Here is a 20,128-nt window from a genome sequence, read left to right on the forward strand (position 1 = left end):
CACAGCATTTTTGCACATGTAAGGCTGATACTTGTAGAGTTCTGCTACCTACACTTTACTGTTTTTAAACTTTTTTGTATGTTGTATTTTATTTAAATTTCATTTACTCTTTTTCAGTATTACTATACACACATACACCTGCTCTTCTAATTTATGCTCTTCATTTGTTACTGCTCGTGTATATGTATTTGCATATGTGTATATGTCTAAATGTAACTTTTTTAATCCATATAATGTTATTTGTATTAATGTTTTCAGGGCTGATTATTTGGCAATGATCAATCAATTACAGTCCTCTTCTCTGCTCATGGTCATATTTCTTATCTTGACAATGGCCTCTTTTCACTTTCCTGAAGACATTAGTTATTATAGGCTATGTAGTAAGATCTGAAGTATAAGAGCAACCAACCCCCTGCAAGAGAGAACATTCAACTTTGTCTCTCTGGGTCTGGGTTACATATATTAGTGTTTTCTATGTCTGTCCATTTACCCACAGAGCTCAGAATTTCAATTATTTTACCACTAGTATTTATATTATCATATTTGATATTTCATAGTATTATATTTTCATTACTCAAATTCAGTTGTAGGACATTAAGTTTGTTTCTATTTCCTGAATTTTGTGACTATAACTTCAATATAAAAGAGCAGGACTAATGGACATCTTTGTATTCCTCCTTACTACAGTAGTAATGCTTCAAGCATTTTGTGCCCTTAGGGTGATGCTGACAGTGTATATCTTGTCTATTGCTTATATTATGTAGAGACATGTTCCCACTAGACCTACATTCGGTAAGACTTTTACCCTGGAGGCATATTGGATTCTGCTAAAGGCTTTCTATGCACCTATTGAAATAATCTTGTAATTTATGTTCTGAAGTTCACATGTGGTTGATCACAACCATTTACTTGCATATTTTGAATTCCTGAAATTCAGGGTTAAAGACAATGTGAATACATTTTATGTATGTCTATATTCCTTTTGTAATTTAATTCTATGTTTGTTAGACATATTCTCCTGTAGTTTTCCTTTTATTTTTGTCTTTAATTTGTATTGTTATTATAATGACTTAGAAAAAAATTTTCGAGTGGTCCTTCTCTATTTCTTTTGAATTGGTGAAGAAATACTGGCAATAGACCTTATTTGAATGTCTGCTATAATTCTACAATAAGTACATCTGATTTTGTATTTTTCTTAACTGTAAGGTTTTGTAATTTTATATTAGTGTACTCATTCATTATGTGTTTATTTAGCCTGTTGACTTCTTTGCTTAATTTTAAAGATTTGACTATATCTAGAATGTTATTCATTCAGTTTCGATTTTCCAGCATCATGAAGTTCAAAATTTAAAATATTCCTTAAAACATTACTATTTGTTTTGGTGTCTAGTAATGTTTCACTGTACAATTATTAATTTATTGATAGAATGTGTATGGTGTTTTAAAAACTTTTTCCTAGAGGTAAGGATCAAGACTAATTTTCTTTCCTTGCTCATCCTTGACTCTCAACAGAATGAAAACATCAGGCACCCAGAGCTGACCTAGTCCCAAAGCTCTCAGTAACCAGAACCTGTGGGGGAAAAGGTGGACTGTCAGAAGTGCAGACAATTCTGAGAGCACAGGGGACACCACCACTTCTGCTCACATCCTTGGCCCAAGAGGAATGTGCCTGTAGCCCTGTGGACTCCAGAGGAATCAAGCAGAAGTCTGGGAGAGGTACTTTTCAGTTACTGCCTGCACCTGGAGCCAACCCTGTGACACACTACTCTATACCCAATTCCTGCAGGAAAAATGTGGTCTCCAGGGCTGCTGGCACACAAGCTTACAATAAGGTCAAGCCACTGTCAGAGACAGTAAACACAGCTAACATCAGAGACAACCAGATGGCAAGAGGCAAGCACAGGAATCTAAGCAACAGGAAATAGGACTACTTGGCATCAGAGCTGAGTTCTCCCAACAAAGCAATACTGGGTATCCCAACACAATGGAAAAACAAGATTTAGATTTAAAATTACATCTCATAATGATGAGAGAGGACATTAAGGAAAAAATAAGTCCTTTAAAGAAATACAGGACAACATGATTAAACAAGTAGAGGCCTTTAAATAGAAAACACAAAAATGCCTTAAAGAATTATAGGAAAGAACAGCCAAACAGGTGAAGGAAATTAAAAAATCCATCCAGTAACTAAAATTGGAAATAGAAACAATAAAGAAATCACAAAGTGAGACAACCCTACAGGTAGAAACGCTAAGAAAGTGATCAGGAGTCATAGACCTAAGCACCACAAACAGAATACAAGAAATAAAGACAGAAACTCAGGAGCAAAACATACCATAGAGAACATTGACACAACAATCAAAGAATATGTAAAACACAAAGAACCCCTAACCCAAAATATCCAGGACACAATGAGAAACTCAAACCTAAGTATAATTGATATAGAAGATAGGAAAGATGCCTAACTTAAAGGGCCAGTAAATATCTTCAACAAAGTATAAAAGAAAAACTTCCTGAACTTAATGAAAGAAATACCCATAAACCTTCAAGAAGCCTACAGAATTCCAAATAGATGAGACTAGAAGAGAATTTCTGCCCTGTCCCACAGGGCAGTAGACAGGGTCTGGGGTCCACCTAGGAGAGAATGAAGAATAAGAGATGCAAAGAACAGGCAGCAAGACAGGAGGTCTCATCAAGCTGACAATTTTTTAATTTTTCTCAGGGAGAAGTTATAATGGTAGAAGCAAGATATGGTGTGTGGTTAGGTAACCACAAAGGAAAGAGCTTGCCTCAATGACCAGGATATTGGCTAGTAAATCTGTCAGTAAGTAACCTAAACACCAGCGCTAAGCAACCTAACAACAAGATTTATATCTATCTTTTAACTTCAAGCAAAACTGCAGGTGCAAGCTGAAGTATGGTTGCTTTTGATGTAACACAAGGCTGAAATACAGTTGCTTTTGACCTAACATGAAGCCTGAAGTATGGTTGCTTTTGGTCTTACATTAGGCTGCTGCCAACATCTTGAGGCTGCTCTGAACAAAATTCTTCCCATCACGTACTAATCAAAATACAAAATGCACAAACCAAAGAAGAAATATTAAAAACAGTAAGGGGAAAAGGAAAAATAACATATAAAGGCAGACCTATCAGAATTGCACCTGACTTCTCCCCAGAGACTCTGAAAGCCAGAAGATCATGCATAAATGTCATACAGGCCCTAAAAGAACAAAAATACCACCTTCAGCTACTGTATCCCATACAACGTTCAATTGACATAGACAGAGAAACCAAAGTATTCCATGACAAAACCAAATTTACACAATATCCTTCTACAAATCCAGGCCTAAAAACAATAATAGATGGAAAACTCCAACAGGAGAGAAACTACACACTAGAAAAAGCAAGAACGTTATTGTCTTGCAACAAACAAAAACGTAGAGAGTAAATGGACAATTTGGTTGACTGAATCCAAGTACCAAAGTTAAGTAAGGATCAGAGAAACCATCGGATAACCAATTTGGGCACTATTTCCTAGAGATGATTTCTCCCATGCTTGACATTACTTAATTGGCTAGTGTTTTTCTAGGTTTATAGCTCCATGAAATCTCTCCCTTTCATGTTAATATATGTGTTGGTGTCATTGTTTTCATGTCTTCCTTAGGCATCCATATTAATGAGAATATATAAGAGCATCTCTTCTGACATTTCTAGGAGATGAACTCTTACAAAATACTTCTTGTTCAACTGGCTCTTATAGTCTTCTATATTCCATGTTGTTCCCGGAGCCCTAGATGCTGTACTTGTGCTGTAAATGTATTATCAGCTTGGACCGTATACCTAAAAGTCATCTGAGATTTTCTGTAGTAATATCCATCTCTTGAAAGTAAACGTTTTTGATGATAGATGATACATTATCTTCACCTACTCTAGGATTCATATTTAGAACACAGTTAGGAATTATGGTGGCTTAGTTATATGTGGATTGTATGCTTTTCTTCATGACTGATAATTTCCCTAAACCTGGGCACATGGCTAGGTTTCCAGTACCAGATATGTTCTTGAAAAGAATGCCTTACATACAATAATTGGTCTTCTAGGTAGAAGGAAAAAAAGAATGAACAATGTTATATTTTTTTAAATGATTAGGAATGGTGGAACAAATATTTAAGAGGCAAGTGGATAAATACAAATTCAAAGCTAGCATAATTTATATGGTCAGAGCTTGTGACAAAAACAACCAAACAAATAAAACTTTAATAAAGTCTGGCCTTAAATCGAATAAATTACTTCTACTAAAACCTGAAGTTTTATTAGATTTGCAGTACTGGAAGGAAATGTTTGTGTGTGTGTGTGTGTGTGTGTGTGTGTGTTCAAAGTAGACTATGTGATGAAAAGCATGGAAAATTAAGAAATAGTTAATAGCCTATGTCAGGAGCATTAGGTCATAGCAGAGAAACTTTATTATAAATATACTTATTCATTTTTAAATTTTCATGAATTATATTTTGAGTATATTCTTTTCCTTCCCCCACCTATCAACATATCTTTAAACAGAGACCATTATCCAACTTCATAGTCTTTCTCTATACTTTTGTTTGTTTGGGAGAGGGTCCTTTATACAGCCTTTGCTGTAATGGAATCCACTCTGTAGACTAGGTTGGCCTCTACATAGTAGAAAGATTTACCTTCCTCTGATGCCAGAGTGCTGGGGTTTAAAGGCTTAAGCCACCATCATTAGTCTTCTCTACAGTTTCTTACCTCTGTTTAAGGAAGTTAGAGCAAGATTTTGTCAGGATGTAGAATCCAGCATTTTAGGAGAAATTACCACCTTAAAAGGGCAGACTCATATTCAAATAAACATGTTTTCTTTTCTTTCATTTATTGTTCTACTGTAGAGGCATAAATGAAAGTAATCACACTTTATTAAATATATTTTCTTTATGTGACTTCTTCGCTTCATGCCTTGGGGGAAAAAGAATATAACTTGCTCTGATATTTGGTTTATATTTTTCCTTTGTGGCCAAAGAAGTTTGTTATTACCTATACCCAACTCATAAGATGACCTGAGTTAGATCACATAATTCTGCCAGTAGTTTTTACTCTAATTTTTTCTACACTCTTCTCTTATATCTATTCTGACTCTGGTTCTTCTGATGCAGATATGTATCTCTTGTGCCTTCTTAAATGTTTGATTCAACCATCTCATTCGTCCCATTTATATCACTTCTCTCACAATTCTCATTCCCTAACACATACCTGCCACAGAGAATTGCACGCAACCACCCCTTCTGTCACCTGCTCCCAAAGCTCCCACAGCTAATTTCTGAAGTTGATAGTTCTCAGACACAAGTGACTTTGGTCACTTTTAATAGTTTATACTCTCACTTCACTCAAAGGAGTGTTCAATAATTTTTGCTGAAAGTTCCAAAACCCATATCTATACTGTGAATTAACACAAAGAAAAAAATGTAACTGTAGTTATTTCACAAAGTTGGTATCTCAAACCTGCTGGACTTTCTTAAGATGCTTCACCAACATTATACTCTGGTAATGTGCTGAAGAGTAGAGAGGAGTTTTCTAGTGCAGAAATGATATTCATCTCTGCAGGTCATCTCTATATGTTGTGTTTCTTACTTGGGTAAATTTGGACCTTTTCTTTCTTTTGCCTCTTAACTTACTTTCCCCTATGCTCCTAAAACATAATGAGCTCTCTGGTGAAGCATTGTTTCTTATAGAATTAAGACCACAAAAAGGGACCAGAAAATGAAACATGTCTCCATTAGTATATTTTCACAAATGTATTAAAGTAATCCAAATATTCCAGCATCAGAATCTTGTTGCAAGACACCACATATCTGCAAACCAACACCTGATGACAAAAAACAATTGACAATTTCTTAACTTTCATCAACCAGGAATATCTTAATTTTCATGATACTGGATTAAATTACTAACACTTACATGGCTGGAATTTGACAACTGAAAATGCATTCACAACATGTCATACATATCTCCCAGAACTGTAAACTTGCCATGGTGGGGTTATGTGTCAAAACCCAGGACAAGAGACACCTTATTAAAAAAATAGAGTGTCTCAGAGCTCTATCCTGTATGATACTCTATCCTGTATGATACCAGGAAAGATGAGAATAATTACTCAGCTCCCACTTCTATCTTACAGTGTAGTCAATAATCACTGTTTCTTGAAACAGTCTATATTATAAATTCCTTTCAGTACATTTCTAACTATAGTGGTAACTGATTTTCAATTGCCATATTTCTCACTTTTACATATGTTCTTTGAAATTTATATGCTTCTTTAATCACTATATTTTGGAAATTAAAAATGGGCTTCCTTTGAGTTCATAACTAAGCCACCAAGTAGAAGAGAGAGAGCTTCAGTGTCTTTACAAGCTAACTCAAAATATAGCTTCTCTCTAATTGCTTTTATTCTCATTCCAGAAAACTTAGAAATTGCTAAGTGCTTCCAAGAGAAATAAAAACCAAAACCTCTAAAACTGTTATATTTTTAGTACTTTTGAAAATATTAAGTCTAGTAAGAAATAGAGAGAGATGAACCTCTACATTCTAGGATATAGAGGGCATGTAGGAGGCTCTCACAAGACAATCCTGGTTACTTTAACTGAGAGGTACAGCAGTAGAGATATAGAACATGAAAAGGCCATCTCCTGTAACCAGGCAGGAACCTTTGTAGAGGGACAAGAACGCCAACCTACCCACAAAGCTTTTGAGCCAGAATTTGTCCTATGTACAACAAAGGCAGGGACACAGCTGGAGTAGAAATTGAGGGTATGGTCAACCAATAACCCAACCACCTTAAGACCCATTCATTGGGAAACACCAATCGCTGATGTTATTTTTTTTTATTAACTTGAGTATTTCTTATTTACATTTCGAGTGTTATTCCCTTTCCCGGTTTCCGGGCAAACATCCCCCTAATCCCTCCCCCTCCCTTTCTTTATGAGTGTTCCCCTCCCCATCCTCCCCCCATTGCCGCCCTCCCCCCAACAATCTAGTTCACTGGGGGTTCAGTCTTAGCAGGACCCAGGGCTTCCCCTTGCACTGGTGCTCTTACTAGGATATTCATTGCTACTTATGAGGTCAGAGTCCAGGGTCAGTCCATGGATAGTCTTTAGGTAGTGGCTTAGTCCCTGGAAGCTCTGGTTGCTTGGCATTGTTGTTCATAAGGGGTCTCGAGCCCATTCAAGCTCTTCCAGTTCTTTCTCTGATTCCTTCAACGGGGTTCCTATTCTCAGTTCAGTGGTTTGCTGCTGGCATTCACCTCTGTATTTGCTGTATTCTGGCTGTGTCTCTCAGGAGTGATCTAGATACTTTATTAAGTTTGCTGGCAGGAGCTAGCATACCTGTTGCCTAAGAGGCTCTACCTAGCAGCTAACTGATACACATGCAGAAACCCACAGACAAAAGTTGGACAGAGCTCGGGGGATTTGGGAGAATTACTGACTGCCTAGAAGGGGAGATTAACTCCATAGAAGAGAAATATAGCCAACTAACCTGGACCCTGTGGAGTGATCAGACACTGAGATACCAACCAAAGAACATATATGGACTTGACCAAGGCACCTGACATATATGTAGCAGATGTAGCTCAGACTTGTCGTGGGACCCCAACAGCTGTAACAGGGGCTACCTGTGGAATCCGTTGCCCTAACTGGGCTATCTTGTCTGTCCTAAGTGAAAGACGATTTATATAGCCTTATGGATACTTGATATTTCAGGGTGGGGGGAAAAGACATTCCTCAGAAGAGAAGAGGAGGAGGTTGAGTGGGAGAGGACCTCTGTGAGGGGTGGACCTGAAGCAGGGGTCAGCAATTTGGATGTAAAAATGAATAAATAAATATTATTCAGAAAACCAGAAAGTAAAAAGTGACAGGTAAATACAAGTGGTAATTACTCAAGTAGAGATTATATATATATATATATATATATATATATATATATCCTTATACTCTTATTCTTATCCTTTTTCCATGTACTTGATCACATTCAAGATATGATAACAGATATTTGTCACATGCATTATTAGAAAATTGTTATAATTAGGTAAACAAACATACCAGAATATGCTACATACATAAATATAGCCACATATGTAGCAGAGGATGGCATTGTCTGGCATAAACAGGAGGAGAAGTGCTTGGCCCTGTGAAGGCTCGATTTCCCATTGTAGGGGAATACCAGACTGGTGAGGTGGGAATGGGTTGGTTGGATGGGGGTATCCTTGTAGAAGCAAGGGTGGAATGGAAGAGGGGGGAACCAGGAAAGGGAATAACATTTGTACTGTAAACACATACAATATCCAATAAAAGGGAACAAAAATAAAAATAAAAATTGAAGATATGAAAAATAACCAAAGAAACAAGAAGAATGAGGATAATAAGGATAAAGGAAATGTAAAATAGAAAATGAGTTAATAAAAAGGAAAAAAAATCAAGGTTTTAAAAGACTGAAGTAACTTTTCAGAGTGTCTCTAGTTATTGCATAACTAAAATTAGGGTGGGCAAAATCTTTTCAAATTTCTCATTCATGGTCAAAATTCAGTTGCTGTTACATAAATTGGGATAGTTCATAGTGCCTTATGAACATGCACTTAATGTCAAGTTCCAGCTGCCCATTCCAAGTTAGTACTTGGCTTTCAAAATTCACATAAGAGACGAAAGACAGATTAAAGAATGTTGCCAGGTGAGTAGACTAAAATGTTTAAAGAAGAAAGCACATTCCTGATACAGTGATAGTTACATTGCTTCAGCAACTTCCCTTACATAGTTTCATTAGAACACACAAATATAAGAAAAATATGATGAAAATATCAATATTCAAGCAATTCATTTTAAATTTTAAAAATATTTTTCTTGTATGTGTACTTATGTGTGACCCTATGCATGCCACAGGGTACAGTGGAGGTCAGAAAACTACTTTGTAAAGTTGATTCTCAGGTTCCACCTTTACATAAATACCAGTTATTGAGTTTATGTTACCTGCCTAGAGCTACAAGTTATTTATGTGCTGAAGCATCATACTTCCCCTCAAGCAATATACTTTGAGAAAAGCCAGATTAGTTCCTATATAGGTTCTGTAGATAAGCTTCAAACCATCAGAAATGTCTATACAATGTATGCCAAACTTTTATATTGCTTCAGAAACACTAAGGCAAAAAAGAGAAAAGATAATTGCTCAGGTTTTAGGAAGAAATCAATTAAAATATGTGCACAAACAAAACAAGGAGAATAATAGGAACTTCAAAGATCCAGGGAAGAAAAGGCTCTGCATATTGGTATTCATAAGAATTACCTTTCCTTTGGTATCAGCGATGCATCAAAGACGAAATTTAACTCTTCTAAGGAGTCTTACCAAGGCCCCCTTTACATCCTTGTTTCTCAAGCTGTAGATGAAGGGATTCAACATAGGGGTGACAACAGTGTACATTATTGAAGTGATTGCATTTCTCTTGGATGAATGGGTTGCAACAGAACTGAGATGAACTACAAATCCTGTCCCATAGAACAAGGATACCACACAAAGGTGAGACCCACAAGTGGAAAAGGCTTTATACTTATTCCTAATGGAAGACATTTTCAGTAAGGCAGAGACAATGTGAAAATAAGAGAAAGCTATCCCAATAACAGGAAACATACCTAGAACTGCAGTAACCAAATACAAAAAAATGTTATTTTTGTGGGTATCAGAGCGGGCCACCCTGAGAAGCTCAGTGAGTTCACAAAAGAAATGTGGTATTTCAGTGCTAGTAGAGAAGTTCAGTTGTTTCATCAATAACATATGAATCAGGGAGACCCAGAACATAATGATCCAAGATAAAAGAACCAGAAGGCCACAGATTCGAGGGTTCATGATGACTGTGTAGTTAAGTGGGTGACAGATGGCCACAAAACGATCATAGGCCATAATGGTCAGAAGAAAATTATCCATTCCAAGAAAATTATTAAAAAAGTATACTTGAGTAAGGCACTCTGTGTAGGATATTTCCATGGTGTGCATGTAAATGTTCACCAGCATTTTAGGGATGGTAGTGGAAGTTAAACAAATGTCAACAAATGACAGGTTACAGAGGAAAAAGTACATGGGGGTGTGAAGGTGGGAGTCACAGCTGGTGAGTAAGACAATGAGAAAGTTTCCAAGCATGGTAACCAGGAACATGGACAGGAATAGTCCGAAGAGAATAGATTGAATTTTAGGATCTTCTGAAAGGCCAATAAGGAGGAATTGTACTATGGCTGTATGGTTCTCTGCTTCCATGCAGGTTGCTTGTTTTCTGAAAAAAAAAACAAGGAAATAAAAGAATCCTGATTATATGATCAGGTATTAATCAGCCTTGTCCCTGGGATGGAAACATTATTCTCCATGTGGATTTATACAGTATAATATGACTTTCATAGGCAAGGATCAATCAGATCTCATGTAATACATAATTATTCAATCATTTGTTAAATAAATAGAAATGCCCCTTTTATTATCAACTCAATAGTTTTATTCTTTATATATCTAAAGACAGGATGTTTTGTGTTCGTTTATTGTTTGCCCCAAGTAATGGATGCTGATCATATATTTTCTTCTATGTTCTCTATACCTTTTTATTTCGATATCAGGAGGGCTGTATAGTTTTTAAATTGAAATATGTGTCCTTTTCCCTGACATATCATGATTATATGGTAGTTATCTCTCTGAGCCTTTGTTTTTTCCCTTTTACACATGTGGTAATTAACATACTTTAGTGAGTTGTGACATGAAAGCAAAATGTGAAAGAGTGAAAGGAATGGGAGGAAAACAAAAAAGAATATTTGATATAGGCAAGATGAAAGTACAAGGTACCCACAAATGTCACAGTGAAATCATGTTTCATTCAATTTATATACACCAATAAAATTAGCATGAAGTTATTGATAACATTTCTATCAATATCTAAAAATTACTGTGCAAGAGGATTATCAGTAAAGAAGGATATCATAATTTGGTGAATGTTGATGAGAAATGTCTGGTTTGATATATCTTTTCCTGTGTACAGTATAGACCAAGAATTTAATACTGAAACTCTTGAGTATTTTTTTCTGTGACTTGACAAATGAAAATACTAGCAAAAATAGTTTTGTGGCATTGATGAAATTATATATTCTTTACTGAAATTATCTTTATTGCAAAGCAGGATTATTAAATATGTATAAAAACTAAAATTAAAGATATAAAATAATTTAATCAAAATAAAAGGATATGAAATAATTTTCTAAAAGCCTCCTCTGGAAGCTTATCATTCAAGATTATTGTCCTTGAATTGAGGTGGCCCTTGTAAGTGGAATTATGAAGATTGTAATCTAATCTTCAGTTATCATTTTGATGAAAATATAGCATTTCCAGGTAATGAGTTTGCCTATAGTACCTTTTTACTTACAGTACAAATTTTGGAGGAATGCTTCCAAGAAGATAAAAATATGTAGATTAAATAAATATGATAATTAAACAAATGCACACAATGAAACATAAAATACAATGTGTATATATTACTGTGTGATGTTTATGTTTTTGATTGAAAGTTTCCTGAAAATTTAAAAGAGTGTCTGAGTAAGTTTTTGAAGTTAAAAGGCAAATATTTGCATAATCTAAAGAGAATCTAGACAATTCTCTATGAAATTAAACATCATTTTTATGCTTACTGAGTTGCCAAAATGGAAGAAAGGCTATAGAGAAAACATATGTATATAAGTAAGAGGTCACTGAAATAGAAATACTTTTGAGGAAACTGTGCCACTGTTAATCAATAAGAAATAATAAATACTTTGGCAGAAAAATACAATATATAGTTTGTCTATATGCCAGCTCTCTTGTTTAGGGGGAGAATGGAGAGGCTAGTGTGATTTAAAACTAAGATTTAAATCATAGTGATTTAAAAAGAATGGCAAGCATCTGTAAATCAGGAGAGTTTCCTCTAAGCTTTATTTTATGTCCCTCTTACATTGGTAAATCCATATGTATTTTGATTCTGCAATAGCACAACTAACTTTTCAAGTGTGTTTGTACAGCATCTATAGCAGACAATATTGTGACAATGTTTATCAATTTTGTCTAATAATTTGTGATTTCTGGGGGAATTCAAATGGTTAGTTATGTATGCTAAACAGAATACATATTTTATATATAAAACACAATAGTCTCTAATTGTTCACACAGTCATTGAAACTACCAATCATTCTAAACACATATAAGACAAATAAACATACACTATAAGTATAATAAATGTTAGCCTCAAGTTTGTAACACAAAGAATGTGTTCCAGATTACCACACTGAATACAAATATATTTGTATGAGTACAAAAATACAGAAATAAGTAGTCTATTTAGTTAAATTAAATATATGAACTCAAGATTTAAAGAACAGCAACTGATAGCAACTCTGGGGCTATAAGATTTTTAAGATAAATATATTAGATCTCATAATTACTAAGAACAAACCATAATTCATATTTCACTATGTAAAGTTGACTGAATAAATTAAATAAGGAAGCAAAGGACAATTTTTCATCCTAATATATCATGACTGCCTTCTAATCATATACAGTAAGGGAATATTACATGAAATCTCTAAAGTATTTGTGTTAACTCTATTAACGTGTCAAAGTAACTCCCACCTTCAATTGATATATTCCTAGACATTAAAATGGGCTTGAAATATGAGAAATGAAAATTAAGCTGATGGTTTAATATTCTTAAGAATGATAGACATGTAGATGTAAAAGTGTTCTAACCACTACAACTTTAATGAAGATTACTATAATAGTCAGTAAGTACAGTTATACCAGTATGAAATAATATACTCAAAGTACCTGAAAATATATTCTCTGTAAAATTCATAAGAAATACTTATTGAATAGTAAACAAGTATGTGAATTTATAGCATAATTATAAAGAAGCTTACCTTATTTAAAAGATGGAAAAAGTAGAGATTTTTCCAGGAAATAATTCTTATTGGAAAATACATTTAAATAAATAGGAAAATGAAATAGTGAGAGTTGGGTATGCAATGCTTGTAGATACTATAGTTTTCTGACACAGAGAAAATGCTATGAAAACTATATTTCTTGTACCATACAAAGACAATACCTTCATAGTGTTATAGTGTTAAGCTATGTAGGATTCTGATATCCTCAGTGTGGTAAAATTGAAATGTAGTATCCATATCATCTCCTCCACTTACTCTATCTGCCCTAATTGAGAAGCATAAACTTTTGTACTGGTTTTCACTAAAGGTTGTTTTTTTTAATGATACATAGGAAACTTAATGTATGTTTTCCACAAAGGTTGAGGAAAGAAAATTACAAGTAAAGGCCATTATATCCTCCGAAGTTTGAATTATCAAAGCTCCTAATTAAAATAAGAGTTCTATTTTCTTTCCTTCTCTAAACAGCCCCAGTACCCTAGTGTATAAATATGGTAACATAATAGAACTGTTCAGTCAAGTATGTTTATACAACAAGATGTGAGAGTAGATAGTTTAATTACCTCAAAGGACAGAGACCATTAATTGCTTCTTGTGTAGGAAATTATTCCCTAGAGAAAGTATATCGTGTATATTAAGCTCCAATTTTACCAACTATCTCCTCTGGCTAATCGCCTGATACATTTAAAAATCATATAAATTATTTTAGATCTAAATTTCATAGCGAATTAAATTTTATTTTTTATTTATTTTTTTAAGTTTACATTTTATTCGAGTCTTGAGTTACCCCAAAATACAGTCTAAAACTTTTAAGCTACCACAATAATCTCCTTGATGTAATTCCTCACATTACGCTATTTTTCTTAATTCAGAAAGCAATAGTTACCAATAATTTTTATTACCATATTAAAATAATTCTGTGAACATTCTAGTTCTAGTTAAATGGCTTTCTGTATCTTTTATCAACATATTCCCAAACCAGCTTCTCATATACAGTAGCCTCTGACAAGGTATGTCCCATTGCCTCACTGTCTATTTTTAAAGATAATGCAATATTTTATCCAAGTTAATGGCACCTGAAATCAAAAAGAGCATCTGTATCCAGTATCGAGGGTAGAACTTTAAGACAGAAATAACACCAAGAAACATAAAATATAGTTTAATAGTTGCCATGGAAATGATTCATTACCATATAATGATTACACGTTTATATACACCAAATACAAAAAGGATCCCGGTATAAAGGAAACATTACTATAGGTGAATGAGGCACATTTCTCAGGTAATAATAATGAGAGACTTTCTGGAAGCAGTAGACCACTTGCTTTTTTATTCTGAAGCATTTTAGGTCCAGATCCAGGTGACTTAATTACAGTCTGCGATATTCTACTGCCCTAAAAATTACTTTCACTTTTAGCTAACAATTATCAGGTACAACAATATAATTAAGAATATATACTGGTATCTCAGAGAACCTGAATTCAGAGTTGAGTTCCCAGTACCTATATTGAATTATAATGAAACATATAATATGTAATGAAATTTTAAAAATCAATCTTAAAAATTGAAATAAATAGAGCACTTGAATATATAATAAATGACATTACTTAAGCATAAAATTATGGCAAAAATATAAGCCTGAGAAGAAAGATAAACTTGAATTTATTAAAAATAGACAAATTCCATAGCTTTTTGTTGTACAGATAATCTTGACTTAAAAATCAGTGAAGAAATACTCAATTGAAATTATCCTTTGCACCAGTGAGGCTTGTATATTGAATATAAAAATATATTCAAAAATAGTGATTAATAGAAAAAAAAGATGATTCAGGTAATGGTATTGAAGCAATGTTTTTTGAAGGGGAGAAAGAAAACTTCATTTGGACTTGAAAAAATAAATTCATGGCATAATTTGCACAGTAGCACAACCAATGTAATAATATACCTTATTCCTGAAATTTTGGGTGTTTTTTCCTCCCACAAACATAGTACATTATATGATATGTTTTCTTTTTTTTAACTAAATGTTTCACAATAAAATAATTCTAGATATCATATTCTAAAGGATTCAAAGACTATTTTCATCATTCTTATTGAACACTTAATGAAGACTTTGAAAGGAAAACAAGTCTGAAAGATGTTTCAAAAATGTCTAGAGATGCAGATGTAAAGTATGAAAAGTTCTTAATCACGATCAATAAATAAAGATATTCTTTGATAAAACCAAGTTTAAATAGTAACTAACCAAGCATGCTTTACAGAATGTATCAGAAGGAAAATATTTAATTCTTAAAAGTAAATCATACCTATGAAAGAAAAAAATAACTCATCCCTGAGCAGCTGATAGAGGTGGAAAACCCACACGACATAAACATATTTCCATGTGATTTTATCTTAAAACAGAGTGATTAGAGTAAAAATAAATGAATACATACATACATACATACATACATACATACATACATACATACAAGTGATGGCTTATGATGGCAATGATGTAGGGAAAGGAGAACACTTAGTTATTGCTGGTGGAAGTGATAACATAGATATCAACACCTTCTAGTTTCTGCCTGTGACTGACCTGACCTAATCGCACAGCTCTCTGTACCCAATTTCCATGGGTGAGAGAACTGTATTCCCAGAAGCATGGACAATCCTGAGAGATCACGAGAGACTTCCACTTCTACTCACATTCTTGGGCCTGCCTAGAGCCTCTGGACGTAGGAACCTAGGAGCAGTCATGAAAAATTTCCTTCAGGTCTCTGCCTGTACCCAAAGCTGAAACCCAGTCTCCCGGATCTCTGAGACACCTGAGATCAGAGATAAGACCACCACTTCTGTGCTGAGCCCTCAGAACACAGAAACCCAGGAGCAGTGTGGGACAGGAACATTCTGTTTTTTTCCTGTGACCAGAGCTGACACTGTGACACAGATTTCTGTACCCAGATCCAGTTGGGAGAAGGCCAGACTCTAAGAGTGCTGACACGCAAGTGTACAGGAGGGTCATTTCACTGTCAGAGACAGCAAGACAGGTCAATGCCAGAGATAACCAGATTTCTTGAGGCAAGCACAGGAACCTAGATTACTTGGCATCATCAGAGCCCAGTTCTCCCACCGAAGTACTACTGGACATCCCACCATAGAAGAAAAAGAAGATTTGGATTTAAACACACATATCATGATGGTGATAGAGCACTTTAATAAGGACATAAATAACTCCCTTAAAGAAATGCAGGACAACACAGGTACACAAGTAGAAGCCTGTAAAGAAAAAACCGACAAATCCCTTAATGAATTACAGAAAAACACAATGAAACAAGTAAAGGTATTCAACAAAACCCTCCAGGATCAAAAAATGGAAATTAAAACAATAAAGAAATCACAAAGGGAGACAGCTCTGGAGATAGGACAGGAGAGAGAACAGGAGTCATACATGGAAGCAACACCAACGGAATACAAGAAGAGAGAATCTCAGGAGCAGAAGATACCATAGAAAACATTGATACAACCATCAAAGAAAGTGTAAAACGTAAAAAACTCCTTACCTAAAATGTCCAGGAAATCCAGAATACAATGAGCAGATCAAACTTAAGGAAAAAGAGTAATCTTCTTGCAACAAAAACAATAAAAGAGAGACACAAAACATAACTCCACCTCTAACAAACAACACAACAACAACAACAAAAAACCCTAGGAAACAATAATCACTATTCCTTAGTATCTTTTAACATCAATTGACTCAATTTCCCACTAAAAGTACATAGAATAAACAGAATGGATATACAAAGAAGATCCAGCGATTTGCTGCATACAGGAAACATACTTCAAGGACAAGGATAAACACTACTTCAGAGTAAAATGCTAGAAAACAATTTTCCAAGCAAATGATCCCAAAAAAGAAGCTAGAGTAGCCATTCTAATATTGATTAAAATCAACTTATAATCAAAAGTTATCAAAAATATAAGGAAGAACACTTCATATTCATCAAAAAATATCCAACAAGATGAACTCTCAATCCTGAATATCTATGCTCCAAATTCAGGGACACCTACATTCATAAAGGAAACCTTATTAAAGATCAAAGCACACATTTCACCTCACACAAGAATAATGGGAGATTTCAACACCCCCACCCTCTGCAACAGACAGATCATGGAAACAGAAACTAAGCAGACTCACAGAGAAACTCACAGGTAGGGAATCAAATGAATTTAAGAATTTTGTATAAAACATTTCATTCTAAAATGAAAGAATATACCTTTTTCTCAGCACCTCATGGTGTATTTTCCACTATTTACAACATAATCAGTCAAAAAAAAAAACAGGCTCAACAAATACAAGAAGATTGAAATAATCTCATGCATCCTATTAAATCACCATAGATTAAGGCTGATTTTCAATAACAAAAATAAAAAATGACAGAAGTCCCACATACTCATGGAAGCTGTACAACACTATACTCAATGATAACCTGGACAAGGAAGAAATAAAGAAAGAAAATAAAGACTTTTTAAAATTTAATGAAAATGAAGGCACAACATACCCAATGTATGATTGGGGACACAAAGAAGCCAGTGCTAAGAGGAAAACTCATATATATGACTGTCTCCAAATAGAAACTAGGGAGAGCATACACTAGCAGTCTGACAACACCTCTGACAGCTCTAGAACAAAAAGAAACAAATATACCCAAGAGGAGTAGAGGGCAGCAAATAATCAAAATGAGGCCTGAAATCAACCAAGTATACACAAAGAGAACTAAAAAATAATCAACAACATCAGGAGTTGGTTCTTTGAGAAAAATTGACAGGCTAGATAAACCCTTAGCAAAACTAAGTAGAGGGCAAAGGAACAGTATTCAAATTAAGAAAATGAGAAATAAATGGGGAGACATAACAACAGAAACTGGAGAAATTCAAAAATTATCAGATTATATTACAAATCTCATACTCAACAAAACTGGAATATCTGAATGAAATCTATCTAGACAGATTCGAGGTATCAAAGATAAATCAGGATCAGATAAACCATCTGAAGAGGTCCATAATCCCAGAAGAAAAAAATAAAGAAGTTACTAATTCTCCCAACAAAAAGAACAAAAGCTCAGAACCAGAGGTGTTTAATGCAGAATTCTATCAAACCTTCAGAGAAGATCTAATACCAATAATCCTCAAACTATTCCACAAAATAGAAACAAAAGGAACACTATCACTTCGTTCTATGAAGCTACTGTTATACTGAATCCAAAACCACACAAAGATACAACAAAAAAAGAGAACTTCAGAACCATTTCACTTATGAATATCTATGCAAAAATACCCAATAAAATTCTTGGTATCTGAATCCAAGAACATACCGAAATGATCATCCATCATGATCAAGAAGGCTTTATTCCAGGGATGCAGAGGTGGTTCAATATACAGAAATCCATCAACATAATCCACCATATAAACAAACTCAAAATACCCCATGACCATTTTATTAAATGTTGAAAAAGCAACTGACAAAATTCAATTCTTGGAAAGATCATGAATTCAAGGCCCATAACAAAACATAGCAAAAACAATATACAGCAAACCAGTAGCCCAACATCAAACAAAATGAAGAGAAACTTGAAGCAATCTTACTAAAATCAGGGACTAGATGAGGCTGTCCATTCTCTTCCTATCTATTCAATAGAGTACTTGAAGTTCAAGCTAGAGCAATTAGAAAACAACAGGATGACAAGCTGTTATAAATTGGAAAGGAAGAAGTCAAAATATCACTATTTGCATATATTAGTATACTTAATTGACCCGAAAAATCCTACCAGAGAAGTCCTAAACCTGATAAACATCAGTAAAGTGGCTGGATATAAAATTAAGTCAAACTATCGGTAGCTTTCTTCTACTCAGAGGATAAACAAGCTGAGAAAGGAATTAGGGAAATGTCTTTCTTTGCTACCCCAGGACAGGTCGATATGGGGGTTGTTCTTGGTTCCCATCAAAGCTTAAAAGGGAAATTTACACAATGTCTGGAGCCCTTGATGTCCTGTAGATGAATGAGGAGAATGTCTTCAAATTCCTTGCTGCAGGAACCCACTTAGGTGGCACCAACCTTGACTTTCAGATGGAGCAGTACCTCTACAAAAGGAAAAGTGACAGTATCTACACCATAAACCTGAAGAGGACCTGGGAGAAGCTGTCGTTCGCAGATCATGCCATTGTTGCCATTGAGAACCCTCCTGATGTCAGCGTGATCTCCTCCAGGAACACTGACCAGCGAGCTGTGCTGAAGTTTGCCACTGCCACAGGAGCCACTCCGATTGCTGGCCACTTCACACCTGGGACCTTCACTAACCAGATCCAAACAGCTTTCAGGGAGCCACGGCTTCTAGTGGTTACCGATTCCTGGGCTGACCACCAGCCCCTCATAAGAGTCTCTTATGTCAACCTGACCACCATTGCTCTGTGTAACACAGACTCTCCCCTGCACTATGTGTACACTGCCATCCCATGAAACAACAAAGGCGCTCACTAAGTGGGTCTGATGTGGTGGATGCTGGCCTGGGAAGTACTGCTCATGCCAGGTACTATCTCTCATGAGCACCCAAGGGAGTTTATGCCTGATCTTTACTTCTACAGGGACCCAGAGGAGATTGAGAAGGAGTAGCAGGCTGCTGCTGAGAAGGCTGTGACCAAGGAGGAACCTCAGAGTGAATGGACCTCACCAGTGCCTGAGTTCACTGCTGCTCAGCCTGAGGTGGCCGACTGGTCTGAGAGTGTGCAGGTACGCTCTGTGCCCATCCAGCAGTTCTCCACAGAAGACTGGAGTGCACAGCCAGTCACTGAGGACTGGTCAGCAGCTCCCACAGCGCAGGCCACTGAATGGGTTGGAGCCACCACTGAGTGGTCCTGAGCTGCTTTGCAGATGCCTGAGAGAAGGGAAGAAAAGTGGAAAGAAAATAAAGTTTCTAAAAGCTGGAAAAAAAGAAATTAGGGAAATGAAACCCTTCACAATAGTCACAAATAATATAAAATATCTTGGGGTGACTCTAATGAAATAAGTGAAAAATCTGTATGACAAGATCTTCAAGTATCTGAAGGAAGAAATCAAAGAGGACTGAGATGTTGGAAAGACCTTCAATGTTCATGGATTA

At 35.2% G+C, this 20,128-nt stretch overlaps 1 protein-coding gene and 1 pseudogene across 1 annotated transcript; one reads left to right on the forward strand and one right to left on the reverse strand.

Moving 5' to 3' along the window:
* Nucleotides 1–9,360: 9,360 nt before the first annotated feature.
* Or7d10 (olfactory receptor family 7 subfamily D member 10) lies at nucleotides 9,361–10,299 on the reverse strand. Its single transcript, NM_001000869.1, has one exon. The coding sequence runs from the start codon at nucleotides 10,297–10,299 to the stop codon at nucleotides 9,361–9,363; it is 939 nt and encodes a 312-aa protein (NP_001000869.1).
* Nucleotides 10,300–18,999: 8,700 nt separating this feature from the next.
* On the forward strand, nucleotides 19,000–19,887 carry Rpsa-ps15 (ribosomal protein SA, pseudogene 15; annotated as a pseudogene).
* The last annotated feature ends 241 nt before the right edge of the window (nucleotides 19,888–20,128 follow it).

The sequence above is a fragment of the Rattus norvegicus genome, chromosome 8 (genome assembly GCF_021556685.1).
Source record: "Rattus norvegicus strain SHRSP/BbbUtx chromosome 8, alternate assembly SHRSP_T2T, whole genome shotgun sequence".
Lineage (NCBI taxonomy): Eukaryota > Metazoa > Chordata > Mammalia > Rodentia > Muridae > Rattus > Rattus norvegicus.

Coding starts and splice junctions, on each gene's coding strand:
- Or7d10 (NM_001000869.1), bottom strand. CDS start 10,299: ATGGAAGCAGAGAACCATACAGCCATAGTACAATTCCTCCTTATTGGC.